Source organism: Athene cunicularia (assembly GCF_003259725.1).
Source record: "Athene cunicularia isolate RWA chromosome 5 unlocalized genomic scaffold, athCun1 chr5_part2, whole genome shotgun sequence".
Lineage (NCBI taxonomy): Eukaryota > Metazoa > Chordata > Aves > Strigiformes > Strigidae > Athene > Athene cunicularia.
The window spans coordinates 1,985,309-2,002,716 of record NW_020799102.1 but is presented as its reverse complement, the minus strand read 5'-3'; the positions used below and the strand labels follow the sequence as shown (position 1 = coordinate 2,002,716).

General features: G+C 40.0%; 1 protein-coding gene across 2 annotated transcripts in view; it reads right to left on the bottom strand.

Moving 5' to 3' along the window:
- SCUBE2 (signal peptide, CUB domain and EGF like domain containing 2) overlaps positions 1–17,408 on the bottom strand; it is a 41,496-nt gene that overhangs the window by 10,641 nt on the left and 13,447 nt on the right. Inside the window, exons 8-16 of one of the 2 annotated variants that reach the window (XM_026850617.1) lie at positions 16,148–16,264; positions 15,034–15,156; positions 13,028–13,144; positions 10,358–10,480; positions 9,744–9,860; positions 9,034–9,120; positions 8,219–8,323; positions 6,800–6,955; positions 6,228–6,431 (exon numbers count right to left, since the gene is read on the bottom strand). In XM_026850617.1, the coding sequence (XP_026706418.1) occupies positions 6,228–6,431; positions 6,800–6,955; positions 8,219–8,323; positions 9,034–9,120; positions 9,744–9,860; positions 10,358–10,480; positions 13,028–13,144; positions 15,034–15,156; positions 16,148–16,264 (1,149 nt within the window). The remainder of the gene's footprint in view (positions 1–6,227; positions 6,432–6,799; positions 6,956–8,218; positions 8,324–9,033; positions 9,121–9,743; positions 9,861–10,357; positions 10,481–13,027; positions 13,145–15,033; positions 15,157–16,147; positions 16,265–17,408) is intronic. The other variant, XM_026850618.1, reaches the window with a different exon arrangement.

Sequence of the window (17,408 nt, the reverse complement as noted above, 5' to 3'; positions counted from 1 at the left end):
TGCTCACACTGGCTGCCCCAGTGATGCACTGTGGCAGGTCAGCAGGATGGTAGACTATGACTGTGACAGTGCCTGCAGAGGAACACAGAGCTAAGAGCAAAAGGCAGGAACTGTGTAAAATCAACCTGGGCCAACCCAAAACTTTGGCCAATCAAAGCTAGCCAATCAATTAATTGAACCAATCAATTCAATTATTTAGTTTTTATTTTCCTGAACGGTAGCAACAACAGAAAGAAAACTAAAATAAAGTCCAACTAGCTACCACCACTGTAATAGGGTGTGCAAAACCAGCTGAATAAAAGCTGTGTACAGTGTAGCAGTTACAGTTGTGAACTAGCTTGGAGAGAGAAAAGGATCGAGTGGGAGGACAAAGGACAGGCTGACCCAACGTGAAGAGAAAGCCATGTAATGACTACCCAGCTCTTTCAGTTTAAACTACTGCTTAAAATTAAGAACATCTGTTTGGGCCACAACATCTTGCTGGAGACAAACCAGCCTGACAGAGGAGTCCAGCTGGATGAGCAGTGGTGCTTGTCCCGTGTGCTCATGGGGTTTGGGTTCACAGGACACCACCACCCTAAGTTGGCCACTTTCTGCTCAGAAGTCACCTGCACATTGTTATCAGAATCCCAGCACATGGAGTGGCCTTGCAAGACAGAGTGGGCAAGGGGAGCAGTAGTTGCTTTTACAGCAGAAGTCACTGGTTTATGAAGCAGCATGTGGTATGCCTCTTGGAACTGGAGAGACTAGGCTGAGATGGATAGGCCTATGAGGGTACTCCACATATACTCATAGCTGATGCTACTACATGCAATAATGAGCCTTATTCTCAATGGTGTTAAACAGTCTGAAATCAGTGAGACTTGAAAAAAGCAAACAACTCTGGATTAAGTTTATAAAGCATGTAAAATACAGAGACTGGGAAAATTAAGTTTTAAATATGCATAACCCTCTCTTTCCCCCACTATGACGTCTGAGACACACCAAACACGTCAAGCCTTAACAGATCCTATGTGCATGTAAGAGGTTAATACATCCAGATACAGATTTATCTATTTACAGCCTAATGAATATCATTATTCAATGCAAATATTAAAATTACTCCAAGTGATGCTCTAGTTTTAATGCCTCAAGCTCTTAAATACATCCAGTTTTTTCACATGACTACATCAAAACAAGATCTTCAAAGTCATTCATACCAGTGTCCAGATAATTTGATCCACAAACATATTCCCTGTAAATCGTTCCCATTCCTCCCCATCTACCACTTAGAAATGGTCCAAGCAGAGGCCATTCATCTAACCCGCCTGGAGCACAGAGCAGGGGTAATGAGGAAAGCTTGTTTAAAAGCTCACAGCACTCACCAGGGCCCAATTTAACATAACAAACAGACTTGGTGTTAGGTTCAATTACAGTAACATTAATTATAAGGACATTATGTCAACATATAAATAATCCCACAGAAATCCACAGGGCTGTTCATCAAATTAGGATGACATGAATGAACCCTCTAAAAAAAAAAAAAAAAACAACAAAACAACAAAACCAACAAAACCCAAAAACCCATTAACAAAACTGAAGAAACATCCCTAAGAGTTCAAACTTTTCCTGTCAGTTGTTTAAATGAAATCAAAAAAGCATATGAGCTTCAAAAACTGCATGATCCCACCTGACACATGGGAAATACCCAGTTGAAACAAGATCTGAAGATTTGCAAATAATGACATTAAATCAGAATTCCACTGGCTGACTTTGCCCTTTTTTCAGAAGCCTGTTTTTCTCCAAATGAACAAAAGAACCAATTGCCTCTAGTAGACTTCATTTCTGCAGCCACTGTCTTTGTTTGTCTTCAATACCCATTAAAAACCTGGTCTTGAGTCTCATGCAGCTGTTTTAAAGGAAAAAAAAATATGTGAAAGCTTTTCTGATGCAAAAACAAGAAGAAAAGGGGGGAGGGGGGAAGAGAGGGGCCCACAGGGAACTGGGATTAACAGTTACAAAGACATTTAAAGGCTCTTCCCCTCTTTTCAACACTTCAGCCTTTGAGCATTTGCTCCTATAGACAAATGCTGTAGTATCTCAGTGGCTGAGAAGGTGAACCTCATACAGGAGGTCATGATCTACCAATTCACCATTTTCTTAAGAATGATGCCTTGACTTTATAGGGAAAAATCACAAACAACTGATGCAAATTGATTCTGAAGCGGCATCCTTTAAGTTATTGTGTTTTAGCAGTTCACACGTTTAGGTCACATGAGATGGTTATGCATCCTAAGGATTTGTGTCTTAAATCTGATTGTCAGAGCAAGCAGATTAGCAGAAAAATAGCACCCTTTCTCCCATTTAATAACTAATTTCTTGTCAGATTTTTATAAAATTATAAAAAAACCCGCAACATACAGTCCTCTGTTGTGTAACACAACTACAAATTGTAACAACTGCAAAGACAGGCAGCACTTTGCTTTTCTCTTTAAATCTCATACTTTTATAATGCCAGTATCATACCACATCTAAACTTTGAGATGAAATGTTAATATTTTATTTGCATCCTTTAAACTAAAGGGACAAAACTGCTGAATGCTGAGCAACGAAATGCATCAACACCTCCCACATAAAACAAAGCTGCTCAGCATTTACATCAGAGCAGTGACTATACCAGCGCTGCTTATGTTTGCTGTTCCCTGAAGTGACAGCTTTTCGGATGAATCCGCTTGCGACTACTATGCAGCAAGGGCATGCTCACGTGTCCTTTTACGGAGCAATTTCAGGGAATGGTACTTTTCATTGCCTCCTTCCATCTCTTATTCATATATCCAACACAAAAAAATACCAAATGGAACAGGCAAGGTGTACTTTCAACTCCATGTGAAGTGATCACGGTATGACAGTTAAGCAGTGGAAAAGCAGCTAAAATGCTTGTTGTTTCTCCCTCAGTGGAAAGTGCCTGAGGGCAAAAGGGTCCCAATAAATACGTACAACTTCTCTGTCAATATGGAGGTTCCTGGTAAACCAGTTTCTGATAAGGAATTGCTAGTATTTAAACAGTTGGGTCTTTGGTGGTTACATCGGTCTAAAGTCTAGCTCATATGGGAGAAAGAATACTTGTAGCCAGGTTAGTGAATGAAACTGCATTCTGCCCAAGACAAATCTCCTCTCACAGAAGCATGTAGCATTTCCAGCATCCTTCGATGGTTCGTCCAGTCTTGAAGCACTGTCATTCAAAAACATGGTTTTTACCTTACTCCAGCATGAAAAGATCACACTCCTGCTATAAGAATCCAGTTTCCTGGGAAGGCTAATGAAGGTTCCATTTTGCCATATGCATTTTCTACGATATACATTGGTAGAGACCTACTGCAGGTTGTTCCCTGGAAGCTGTTCACAGGATTTCATGGAATTAATCAACGTGAGCCAATGCTAAATATGCTTACTGATTGATACAGAGCTCACACATAACAAGGTAGACAAACGCAACACTTGAACCTCTAAAGCATCAGGAAATCCCAAACAGAAGTGTATGTTAAACAGCAAACTTGAAATAAAATACACTATCCCTTGGAATCAGCAGTGAACCCCCTTTTACCGTCAACAGGTGCTTAAAGAACAACAGACACACACATGCAACCATTCAGCATATTAAAAACTATGAAATAGCTTGGAAATCACATCTAGCCTGTTCCTGGTGCCTTTCTGGAGTTGTTATTCTGTGCTTTACCCCACTGCAGACAGTAGGAGTTAAGACAGGAAAATCAGGAAAAGTACTACCTCACCAAAAGTGTGCAACCAAGACAAAAGCTGACAGAGCAGGAGCTGGACTTTCCCTCTTATGCTAATCAGATACAACTGTTTCAGACAGTGCTGTGTCAGGAGAAGTCTACCACAAAACGACTAGTACATGACTATCTGAATCAATAAAACTACATCTAACAGCCATACTCCAACTATTTTGTTCTAAAAAAATGTATTTGAAAACAACGAACTGAAACCTCCACTTCATTCACGCTCTGCATCACAGAAGACTTTTAAGTCATTTTTTTCCCCTCACTGCTTCCTGCTCCTCTGGTCAGACCAAGCAAAATCCCTTTGCCAAAGTTCTCTGCCTGTCCAGAGACCACATCCACCACCTTCACTGAATCCATCTGCTGACCTGGTATCTTTTGCTATGGAGTTGCTTTCTCCCCAGAATCACTAGCAGGGCCCTGATCCTGTCCAGAAGTTCTCAGCAGCTCCACAAAACAATCAGATCAAAACAAAACAAAAAAACCCAACTCTCCCACACACCCCCTTGAGCTAGCTTCTTCCTCTTCTTCCACACTGTTCCCACTCCATTCTCTTCTCCCCAGTCTCTTTCTTAGCTCCTTCTGACTGGCAGTCAAAGTAGCAGCCGCCCCAGTACACGCTGGGACAATCAGCTTTTTCTAAGGAAATGAGGCGTATGTAACAACACTGCCTCTGCCTGGACTTTTATGTCCCCTCGGCAACTAGTGAACTTTCTGCCCAACTTCCAGCAATCTGACAAAGGATGCAGAGAGGTTTCAAAGATACTAAGTTTCTGTATGTTTAATGTAAATAAGTGGGGGACATGCAAATAGATGAGGGACCTCCTTAGCATCCATGCAAGTAAAAGGCTGTGGTGCAAGTTCCATCTCCTGTTTGATCACAGCAAATCTACACAAGGATATGGTCTGAATACTTCAGCTGAAGAAAGGAAGATTCATTTACTAATTACACCTCTTCAGGAATGAGCAAATGGAACCTTAAGGCACGAGACCCACAGAGAATCCTATTTTACTAGTTCCACTGCTCACAGCAGCACCTGTTAAGATGTCCAGAGCAAACTGTGGCACCAATTCAGCAGCAGAAGAGGCTAGACTTTTACAAGTTGTTCTTCAAAACATTTGTGTTCCTATGCTCAGTGTCTCTGTTTTAACCATGGACAGGCTATTTGTGCTCACCATACCAAAGAGTTTTCCAGTCATTCTCCAAAAAGCCCCTTTTCTCTCTGAGCTGCACAGAAATATCATGTAAGCTTCTCATTTGAGAAAGTAAACTGGTTTTGCAGCTACCTAAAAAAAAAATCTTGGTTTTTTGTTATTCCAGTTCCTAACTGTAACTCATGTTGCCTTCTCTACCTGCAGTATATTTAGCTTACACATTGCTATTTTTTCCAGATGAAATCACAAATTGCTTGAAAGCCATATTGTGCTCTGTACAATGGATTGAGACAATTTTTCAAAGCCTTCCTCCAGCATCCAACAGAACAGCTTGAAAACATCCATGTAAACTCATCTTGGTGAGCTTTCCACGTTACCAAAAAAAAAAACAAAAAAAGAAAAAACTTATAGCTTTTTTCCAACAGAATTCCTGAGTAATTCCCTAATCTGTGCTTGCTTGCACAGATGTTTTAAACACCACCAATTCATTTTTCTATTCTATGGATCCAAGTTTTTCTAGAGTTAGCAACACTAGACTGGAAAACCTATTCTGAGGCTGAATGGGTTGCTGCTGGAAGATGTACTAATTCAATCCGACAAGCATTTTAAAGGCTTGCTGATTCACAAAACCACCTACATGCTGCCTACCCTATGCAGCCTGAATTAGCTGTCACGGTTGTTAGGCCCCTATTAAGATAACATCTGACCCCTCTCCTTAACTTTTGTGCTTTGGAAGCATTTATTATGGGCTGCACTATGGTGGTGCCCTCCAGTGCCATTATAATTAAGATTTTTTTCGGTACTGGCCTATAAAACCCCTATTCTCCATGAATTTGTAACTGTCATGAAGATTCTCTGGGACTCAGAGCTTAATCGGCAAAGAGAATGTGGCTATCAAACTCTGCTCAGCCTTTTCTTTGCAATGAAGGAGAGATGAAACATTTACGAGTTCAGAAATACAGTGTTACACTGGATATTAAATACAGAGTTAAAAATAACTGATGATGTCAAGGCCATTAGTGCCCAATGTTACTCCCACATTTTCTAACCTTGAGCTTACTGTAGGCGGTTCATCAACTATAACAAAGTGCAGTGCACTGAGCCCTTATTCCAAGCTATAACACAGCAAATGGCAACAATGAATACATAGAGGGGCAGATCTCAGTAGCACAAACAGTAATCCCCTACTTCTTGTCCAGGAGACAAGCATCCCACAATCCCCTCAGGCTCACCAGACCTGAGAAAAACAGTAAACCACACATAATGGTTTGTTCCTAATTTACATTTACTTACCACATCTGTTACCAACATGCATCTGTCCTACGCCACAAGACTGCTGCGGTTCTGACAGCTTGAGAGACTTTCTGGCCACTTCGTGGTCCGTGCCAGAGACACGAATGCGGAACTGGTCTCTGCTGATTGTCTTCCGTAAGGTTCGAATGGTTTTACGGAACCTCTTTTCGGTCTTTTTCCGAGCACAGCGCACATCACATGTGTCTGAAAAGTATCAAGGATGAAAGATGTTAGAAATGTCCACGCACAAAAATCCACCCAATTCAAAAGGGCAACTAATGTAAATCATTGCGAAAGCAACTTCTGTGAATAATTCAGAAATCCTTAAGGACAACACCACCAGGCTAGAAGAAAACTGGTCAGGCCACAAGACTTTAATCTATGGGCAGCTCTTTGATCTTTGAAACTATCCCCATCCCTCACTATTTTTAAAGCAGTAAAATTCATTTTCAAAACAGGAGATACTTTTTTTTTTTTGTCATTTTGTATACAGATAGAAGTGAAAAATACAGAAATCAAGGAGCAAACAGCAAGAAACTTCAAACCGCACCTTGGATTATTTTCCAACCAACCTGTCACCTCCTTTCGGCTTGTTTCAAGCTCAAAGTCCGCAGTGATAAAAATTTCTCTAGTTGCTGTCAGCCTACTGAGGGCTCCATGAACTTTCTTGCCAGAGCTGCATGTTAGGTTTACATAGTGGAAGCTCTCCATTACTGAATTATGTCTCTCTGTATGAACAAAATTAAAGGAAACAAAAGCTTGGCCAGATGTGTTCTTGAACATTCACTAGTGCTCAGCACATATGCTGTCATGACAAGTTAAAGGGGAGCAAATGATCAACTCCACATGGCAGTGAACAGTTTGGCCAGTTTCTCAGCTGGTACACCTCCACATAGAATCATGACTCCAGTGTACCTACAGATGTACTGTTGGGCTGACACTCTGGCACAGCAGCAGGTCTGAGACATGATTCACCGCTCAGATGAGAGCTTGGCTGCAGTGCTCAGCTTGCTTCCCCTGGGTTTTGCTAGCAGGTTCTAATGAATTGCCTTTGCACTACGTAAAGCATCTTAAAACCAGGACACTGCCTACATTAGGCAGGCTACTTGAGGGAAAAAATTTTGCACTCATATGAAGCATGTGAAAAACATGTTAGCTTATAGTGGTGTTTAAATAAACTAGTGGTTGCATACACAGGACATTTGGAGACCATTTTCAGGGTTTGAATAAGGAAATAAGGTTTAGTATAAGAAAACACCTGGAATAAGCTTTGGTTCTGGAGTATATAACTCTTCAGTGAACATCTAGCGTAGCTTCTCACTGTTACTCGACAAACAAACTGACATGCTGATTCACCATATTGTTTAGTGATTTCTTCCTTTCCTTTCTCTCTCCCTTTTTTTTTTTTTTTTTTTTTTTGGTCTTTTTTGAAATGCATTCCTCCTAATTTTCTGCTGACCTTGTGAATTCCCAGGCTACACTTTCTGCTGTGGAACAGATGTAAAAGCTGATTTCACTATATCCATCTGGGGCTGCTGAAGTATAAAAGGAAGACAAGAGAAAAGAGGAATAACCATTTGGCAATAGAGTCAGCATAAAAGGCCAGGAGATTCATCAGTACAGCATCAGACAGTAAGGAGCAGGTGAGAAAGGAAAGAACAGAAAGAAGGGATAGGGAGAGAGAAAGGAAAGGAAGAAATCAAAAGGATGAAAAGAATGGTTGATTTTACTGAGAATTTATTGGCAGTGGTACAAACAAAAACGGAGAAGGGCCTTCCTAGCAAGAATGTAAGGTTGTCACAGGAAAGTCCTGTGATCTGAAATAACTATTGCAAGACCCATGGCTGGGAAGGAGTGAGATTCATGAGGTCAGTGAGGAGCAGAAAGTTTGCAGTCTTCTATGCTTTGCTTGTGGTATGCTTCATATCTGGAAAGCACTTAACCCCTGAGCTATGGCTCTAACCTGCTTACCTGCATTTTTATACTCATACCTGGTATTATCTGTTCCAGACCTTCTTGAAACATCTCAGTCTTTTTCAAACTACATTTTCCTTCATTTAATTTAAAGGTTACGCTTATCTTGATGGCTGAAGTATCTTCGGGAAGAAACAATGACATGTTATTTTATAGAAGGAATAGAAAATTTAGATAACCCTAATGTCACATCATACTGATGACATCAAAAAATATGCTGATATAAAGTGAAAAATTGGTCATCACAGAAAACCTAAAGAGATGACAGTTTCCTCTTGCTGTGAAGCTGGTTCACAACTGGAATTGGAAAAAAGTGTGACAGATTTTAAATTAAAAAAAAAGAAAGAGGAAAAATGAGATCAAGACCAGATCTGCTATTGGATAAATCAAATAAAGGTTAGCTGAAATAAAGGAGATACTCCAAACCAGTTCAGAAAGTAGTTTATTTCTATATAAAATAGTGCCTCTTATCTGTTTATCTTTAAATGCTTTCTGAAGTTTATTGTCCAACAGCTGAACCTAAACATATTCTATGTTGCCAATACTATCCAGTTTGGAAGCCGAAAAAGAGGCATAAGCCTCCTGGCCTAGCTGTTTATTTCACTACTGATCTTTTTCTCTTTCCTTATTCATTTTCAAATAGTCTTCATTTGAGTGATGCTGATGAAGCAGTACAAGGGGAATTTCCTGCTGTAATCATAAGGAAGAGGAAGAAAAACCAGAGGGAATATAATGGAGAGGGAAAATAGAAAGTCAACAGGAATGCCCTTATTTCAGAGTTATCCATTAAAAGAAATCAGTCAAATCATGCAACAGTAAGTCTAGTGATTACCCAGCCAGCTGGAAGCATTTGTATTTTGCTGCTTTTTCTTAAGCTGAGATGACCTGCCACAGGTGAGGGTGTAGGCATCTTGTGTTCCTAACAGACAGACCATACAGACAGACAGACAGTAAAGACACAGGCACTGTGCACAGACTGAAGACTCCTGTAGTATAAAAGACATTTTTTAATTCATTGATGAGCATCATCATCTTCACCTTTTTCAACAATGTTGTTCATAAAATACTCCACATAAGAGCTTGTCTCTTCCTAAGCAATTTAAAGGTTTCAGGAAGAAAAGCAGCATCTGTCCCGTAAGCACTGGCCGAGCCCGCATGCTGGGTCCTGTGGGGTGGAGGGGCTCTGCGGGCAAAATCTCAGACCCCACGCAGGGCTGGAATGCCTTCGCCCCATTCAGCAGCGGCTCTCAGGGCCAATTAAGGAATGGCCCAGGGAGCACGGAGAATTCTGCCCTGTCCTCCCCAGCTTCAAAAAGACAGTTGTCACGAGAAGGGAATCTGAGGGTAGAGTGGTTATAAAAGACAAGGAAAGGGGGGCTTTCCTGGGACACTGGCAGGGGTATAGCCCTTTATTATCTACAGTGAAAGAGGAAAGGTCCCTGTTGATCGTCTACTTCTTGGGGCTTCCATCAGAGTTAAGAGGTTTGCTACTCTTACATTGTCTACAGAATCATACGGCTGTTTTTGTTGTTTGTGACTTACCAGAAAATACTTGGACATCTGAAGAGCAGCTTAAGAAGCATCTATCGCTCCCACCACTCTTAATGCAGTGCAGTAATACCTTGGGTGACATACTACCAGGCAAGGGACCCTTTGTCTCTAAATAGGATAAAACAAATACTCACAGAAGTAAAACATCTGCATACACTCTACTAATAAATCAGCATGCGGCTGCTTTTGTAGCTGGTACCTGAGAGCACCCATGCAAACTAATATGCTATTTAGTCAGAAAATCAAAATAAAATAAAACCACTAGAAGATCGTACCACATACATAACTTACTTCTAGGTAAAGCTATCAGCAGCAAACTTTCTCATGCAGAGAAACAAAAGGAAATAGAAAAATGAGCTAGATAAAAGCACAGGAAAGAAAGCATCAAAATCCCTCAAAGTATCTCCTGTTTTTTTGGGGAGGGTTTTGCTTGTTTTTATCCATTTCAACATCAGTACCATCATGCCTCACTAAAAAGTAAAGTGGAATACCAGGAATAATGACTCATACCACTTAACTGGACAGATCAAGATTTTCAGATTTGACTATAACCACATGGCCATCAGACACATCAGGAGTAGAAATGTATTTACCAGGTACCTTACCAACACAATCCTTTTTATTCCAGTGTAATTTGTAGTTAGAGTGACACAGGCATTCATAGTCTCCCAGCGTGTTCATACACAGCTGTTGGCAACCGCCATTGTTGACGCTACATTCGTTAATATCTACAGAGGAAAGGTAAAAACACTTTTTAAAAGTTACTCTTGCCAAAGGCCTGTACTCTAACTCCACTAGGTAAACATGTACACAAATACTGCTTAGTAGGGTTTAGAAAATATTTTAGGAATGCTATCTGGACACACACCTTGAAATAGTTTTGTTTTCATGGAAATTCATTGCTAAACATCAAAATGGATCAAATGTTTTCAGAGGAGAGATGTTAAGTATGTCCTTAAACCACATAATTAAAAAAATACTGAGTTTCAACAACATGATAACAAATTAACTCACAGAAAAGGAGACCAAATCAAGTCTGCATTGCACCGTGTTTGGTTAATTAATATTTCTAATTTGGAATACAGACAGGCAACATGGACATAATTCATACTCATCAATCCTCCAAAGTGCTCAGATAAATACAACTACTGCGGAACACTATTTGACTCCATGTCAAATGTTGCAAGGTACAAAGAAGTTTAAATGAACATCACTGACACATTACATCATTCTTTTTTTCTTGGGCATGCTTCAAGATACCACTTTTGGGCATGTAACACTACTGTATCACCATCGCTCCTTTTGGCCAGTTACCCAATTTTGAGGCCGATGCCTCAATGCCAATAGGAGGAGAAACTACTGACAACACAACACACCGCCTTTGGTGCAAACTTGCATGCTGATGCAGAATATACCATTCACCAGTGGTGTATCCCAGGGGTCAAGACTGGGGCCAATACTATTTATCCTCTTCATTGAGCCTGGATGATGGGACAAGAGTTCACCCTCAGGAAGTTCGCAGGGGATACAAAACTGGGAGGAGTGGCTGATACACCAGATGGTTGTGCCACTATTCAGAGGGACCTTTACTGGCTGGAGAAATCAGCCGACAGGAATCTCATGAATTTCAACAAAGGGAAATGCAAAGTTCTACATCTCAGCTTCTCAGATGCACCCTGACGACTGCTTCACTTGTCTCCAGTAACTTTATGGCAATTACATAACTCTAGAAAGCTGCCATCAAGAAATCTCTTGTAAGTCCCAGAAAGTTTGTGAAACTGAGGGTATCCACTTCTACATACACTTTTCCCAACGGAAATAATAAGTTCTCGTCACTGTTCTCCCCAGATTTATTCTCCCCTCTAGATAGGTAAAAATTTGGTAGAAAACACCGTGGAACAGATTACAAAACTGAGCTGATTCGGGGGGAAAAATATGCTACTAAAAGAATTGAGAAGCAGGGGTAGGAGTGAGCAGCAGAGGGATAACGGAGAAAAAAACAGAACACCTTAAATTGGTACTACTACCCAAGATACCATAAAATCGGCCCAAAACTTTGATTTGCATTGACCTTTCTTTAGGATACTGCATGCAATGACAACCTATTATCTCCAGCACTTACTAACTTCTTCCATATAGGTCAGAAGGTGTATACTCAGTAACTCTACCAGCTTTGACACAGCCTGTGATTGCCAGTAAATGAAGGACTTACTATGGTACAAGGATTAACATCATCTGCACAGCAGTATGATATGAAGAGGCCAGTTAGCACCCAACAGAAAAATTACAGTTCCTTTCCCTCATTGGTGGCCAAAAGAAATGGGATTAATGCAAGGGAATTCATGAGAACAGACTTCTTTTAGCAAATAGAACACATGAGTAGTATTACTCCTCATCCAGACCCTGTTCATCAGGATAAAACACAGCGATGTTGTAGCCCTATAATCTTCTTTGCAGACTTTCTAGAGGGAGAGGTTAGAAGAGATCAGGCATGCCGAGATCTCAGTACTGTTATCTTCAAGTTCAGGTGTACTCATTCTGCCTCAGAAATAAATAGGTCTTATTCAGAATTAAGCAAGCAAATGGAGTCAGTAAGCTCTTGCCTAGAGCTTATGTAAAACACATTTAATTCCATTTAGCATCCAGCTATTCACATCTTCTCATGTTAATTCTGGGAATTTGTCACAGAAATATTCACATTCGACACACATTATGGTTCTGTGAACATCTTTCTATCTTTCTCTTTCCTTGAACTTTTCTTGTAGGAAAGACATAAAAGATTTAAGAGTATTAATCTTGGCCAAAAATCAGTAAATCAGTACAATCTACAGTGTAGATCAGTTCCAATCTACATCACATGAGGATCTGACATATGCACAAGGGCAATCTGCAAAACCGTAGTTTTCTAAGTCACGCAGAGCTTCCTGTTCTTTAAGTCCCATTCCACTGACTTTTCATTGAAGTCAATCAGACTTCTACATATGAAAATTGTATCATATTATGGCTTTCATATCCCCGTGCAAAATGCATTGGTTTGTTCTAACAGTCACAAGTGCTTTCTGGATGCAGGGTGGGAAGGGAAAAATCATTTGAACAAAGACAGAAAGAAAAAAGCAGGATTAACTTCTACATTTGCTATGTCTCCTGTCCATGGCAAAGAGTAACATTTACTCTGTAAGCCTACTGCATATACATAGGCTTGTGTCTTGCACAGACACTAATCAGACCTGTGGCAACACTACCAGCATGGCCTGTAGTATCTTTTTATAACTCACCTCCACAATGTGTGAAGCCATAGAGAGCGTATCCTTTGTTACAAGTACACTCAAAGGTGCCTGGATGATTGATGCACGTGTGGTCGCATGTCCGTTCAAATGAGCATTCATCAATGTCTGCAAGTTTTAAAGGGATACATCAATATCTTTCAGCCTGACAAGGGAGCACGGATGAGCTAACAAAGTTGGACGCAGAGATGTGCAGATTTATGTAAACTAAGCAAATTCTTTTAAAGAAAATAACATAACATAATGAAATGACAACTTTTAAAAAGAACAATCAGTTTGCCAAGCAAGCTCTTTCTTGGCAAACATAAAAACTGATGCTACACTTAGAACAACTGTGTTGAAAATAAATTATTTCTCTTCTATACAAGAAAAAAAATGCTGTCAGAACTCTTTTAGTTAAAAGTCCACATAAGGTCTGCAGAAATAGATTTATAAAAGAAAGGATTGCCTTTGATTTTTCCCCATAAATGAAAGCAAAGGCCACATTTTTAACTCTATATGAATATGCAGTGCCTGACTTAAATGTGCTGAAAATCACCATGTTCTATGAGATATGCCTGAAGACAGATGACTGGAATAATTCGCTGAATTTTTCCACTTATCTATTATACCGTACATTTGGCCTTCAATGTCTATCTCTGAAAGCTTCTGAGATCCTCATTTTCTCCAGTGAAACTTTTCCTTGGCATTACAATCACTTTGCACACATCTTCTTTGTAAAAGCACAGTTAGCATAACAGCCTAATCATGATCTCAGTGAACTGAATGGTAACATGGTAAGATTCCCATCACTTTCTGAGGCCTGAATATTTATTATACCACAAAAAGCACCTAAAACTTCTGTGCTAGTACATTATGCATGCCATGTAAGAATGTTACAAGATACAAAGAAATTCACATGAACATCACGGACACATTACATCATTCTTTTTTCTTGGGCTTGGGCATGCTTCAAGATATCACTTTTGAAACAATCTAAGGAAAGTAACAGAAGTGACAGAAACAAAGGGGAGATACAAGTTTTTAAAACACATTCATAAACAGATTCCATTAAGAAAAACACATTCATAAACAGATTCCACTAAGAAAAACCATGTATTATCTTGGAAATCTTGTGTTTTTACAGTAAGTTTGTTCCATATAAACAGTTGTTGTTCTTTGGTTTAAAAAGGATAAGAATACACCAAAAACCCAGGTGAAAACTATTTTCTCTTGGTCATTTCAGCTTTAATTCATGATTACTGTCAGATGGTTGTCTAAGAAATTGAATTATTCACCTTCCCAATTGGTTGATCGGCTTTATATTGTTTCAAATTGTAGCTTTTCAAAAACCACAGACCATTTTGCTATTTACATTTTAATGGATTTAAGCAGCTTAATCAGGACTGCTAACTCTGTACGTACAAATCATTATACAGAAAAACAAATATGTTTTGTAAGTCTCACAGCAGAAATCCATGTCATCCTAAAAATCAAATGCTTTATGATGTTTTAGGGAACAGTGATTTCAGCCTGTCTACAGGCCAGTAATTTCATAAATCACGTTATATCTTTTTTCCTTTAAATAATGAACTCATAGCATCTAAATATCCCATCAAGAAAAAATAATTTCACTGCGATGGTGAAGTAGTCAGTAAGACAGACAGAGAGATATTGTGTATTTTTCCCTGTAAATAATTTTTAAGATCATTAATAGAAGGCAGGGGGAGGCATTATCCTCATAAGGAGCTTTTTAATATGATGCTATCTCTGTCACTTCCAGTAACAGTTCCCTGTGCTGTTAAACATACTTTCTACAATAGTATCAAGCTGACCATGTTAACTCAACAGCTGTTACAGAAAGAAAGAAAAAAAAAAAAAAAAAACAAAAAACAAAAAACCAAACACAAAACTGAGGCATGGAAATTATTCTGGAGTCCATTATCACTTCATCATTGTAGTAGATGTCCAAGCCACGCTGATTTGTTCTACTTCTATTGCCTCTCTAGTGCACATACCTTGACAAGACTTCTCATCTGTTAATAATTTAAACCCTTTTCTGCAGCTGCAATCAAAACTGCCAACAGTGTTTTTACAGAAATGATCACAGCCTCCGTTATTGGACTGGCATTCATCGATATCTGTAACGAAAGAAGTGCTTCAGCAAATGAACACAGTACGTTTGACATACTTCCACTGCCGGATCCAGAAAACAGTCACGTCCAATTGGTTAGAGAAGCCCAGAAACAAAATCTAGTGAAGACTATCACAAATTTTAAGGAAGATCAGTTCCAGCTCTTAAAAATGATCTGTCCCATTCAGTCCCGTGACAGTGTTATTTGCTTTCATTTAATGTATCGAACGGTTACATTTGGTTACATGTATTCACAAAAGACCATTTCCCTGAGTTCTGTTTGGAAACACTTTGACTTAAATGCTCTCTAACAGCTTTTTAAACATTCTCTCCATTTCCTCTTCCTAAGTCCTGCAGAAATCTCAGACAGAGGAGACTTCCTGAGCTACCCTGTCTTTTTCATGCCAATATTAGAACAAGTTCTTTATCTAATATTAATTGACTCAGGCATGAGGATTCCATCATTTTTGCCTAGCAGAACAGCTTTAACATCTATTACTGGAAAATGCATTCTAATATACAACACAAATGTCCCTTTGCTCCTTTCCAGTACTCTCATTAGAGCTGCTTGGACCAGTATAAGTAATTGTCTTCACATAATCCTGTTTACACACTGATACTTACTTACAAACTGCTTTAATGCCCAGCTGACTGTGAGTAAAAGGGCAGACTACTGGACCGTATGCCTGTAAGAGCCTACATGCCTACCCCTGCCAGTACTGACCTCTACTTTACCACAGACCTGTATCACCTCCTACCAAACCTCACCTCTGAAAAATGAGGCCATCCTGGCAGGAGTGTGAGGGGGAGGGCAGAGCAGCAGAGATTCTCTGCACATGATGCACCTGATGCAATAGAAAATGTGCATCTACCCCTGGCTGAAGTCCTTTCTTAGATCATATTACTGGCTTTCCTCTGGACACTGGATTACCTTCATCCGCAGAGGAATACCTTACAGCAAGGTGTTGGTACGCACGTGTCCACTAGTATAAACTCACCTTTACATGTCTTCCCATCAAACTGGAGCGTAAATCCAACAGGACAGCTGCAGTGAACTCCAGTCGATGTATCTTTACAGGTACGATCACAGCCACCATTATTTACTGCACATGTTTCTAGCCAAAAAGATACAGCTGAAGTTTGCTCAGGGATATTATAATGATAACAAGAAACATCATGTGATACAAGGCACGGTTCCAAGCACACTGCTCTTCAACCACATTTAGTCTAGTATACATGAGCAACTAGCAAATACATGTGTTGGCAAAATCCCTGCCTCAGCTATGTCCAGTTTTTCTGCAGAGACTCTACAAAGATGTTGGCTCTGGATACACAAATCCCTCCTCCTTGATGATGAATCTGTTCCTGTCAGTCTGTCTCCTTATGCCCACACTCAATCCTGGCTGATCCTCTGACACTTCCCATCAATGCTCAGACACCCGGTTACACTCAGCACTACTAAACCAGTTTTCTTAAACCCCTCCCTACACGCCTTCACATGCTGCCTGTGCTCCCAGTCATGGTGGATTACACTCACACTGAACTGCCCTTCAGGCCTGTAGCCCAGATGCCATCTCGACCTAATGTTCCTCTAACTTCTCCCTATGAAAACTATGTCTAAATCTCAACAAACCTTTATAGCAAACACCCCTAAAACACGGTTCTTCACATCCAACTAAATGGAAATAATTTACTATTTGACATCATCCCCTTGTAGTCAGTGTAACCACCTGTCAAACAACCTTTTCACTGACTGGGAAAATGCGATTTTATGCAGCACATATTGATTCAGAGAGCAGCAAAGATCATTTTCTATGTCTGCTTTTTGAAATCCTCTCTTTCTGCCTCTGTCTCTTAGCTTTCTGCAGCATCAAGCATATGCTACTTACTCCCAAGCTTTGAGACCTTGACTGGTTTATCACCTCCCAGGCTCTCATCGCACATTCAATATTTGGAGGCTGTGTCCAATCTCCATGTGAAGAGAGAGTGCCTCTTCCTTCCTCATAAGTGCCATTTTTTTTGTAAATGAGGCTATTTATTTAGATGTCTAAATATGGATTCAGGAGCTCAGAGCTAGGTTTTGGCGGTTTATTCTGCAGCCTTCACGCTTCATGCCACTTCTGTGGCAAATGCCAATAAGCACAGTAAATCACCCTGACTGCCTGGACTAAGGGCTCTTGAGAGGTGGACATCCACTGACCCAGCTGCCCTGAGACCACAGTGACTGTTTCTCTTGACAGTGCCTTCCCAGTAGTGACA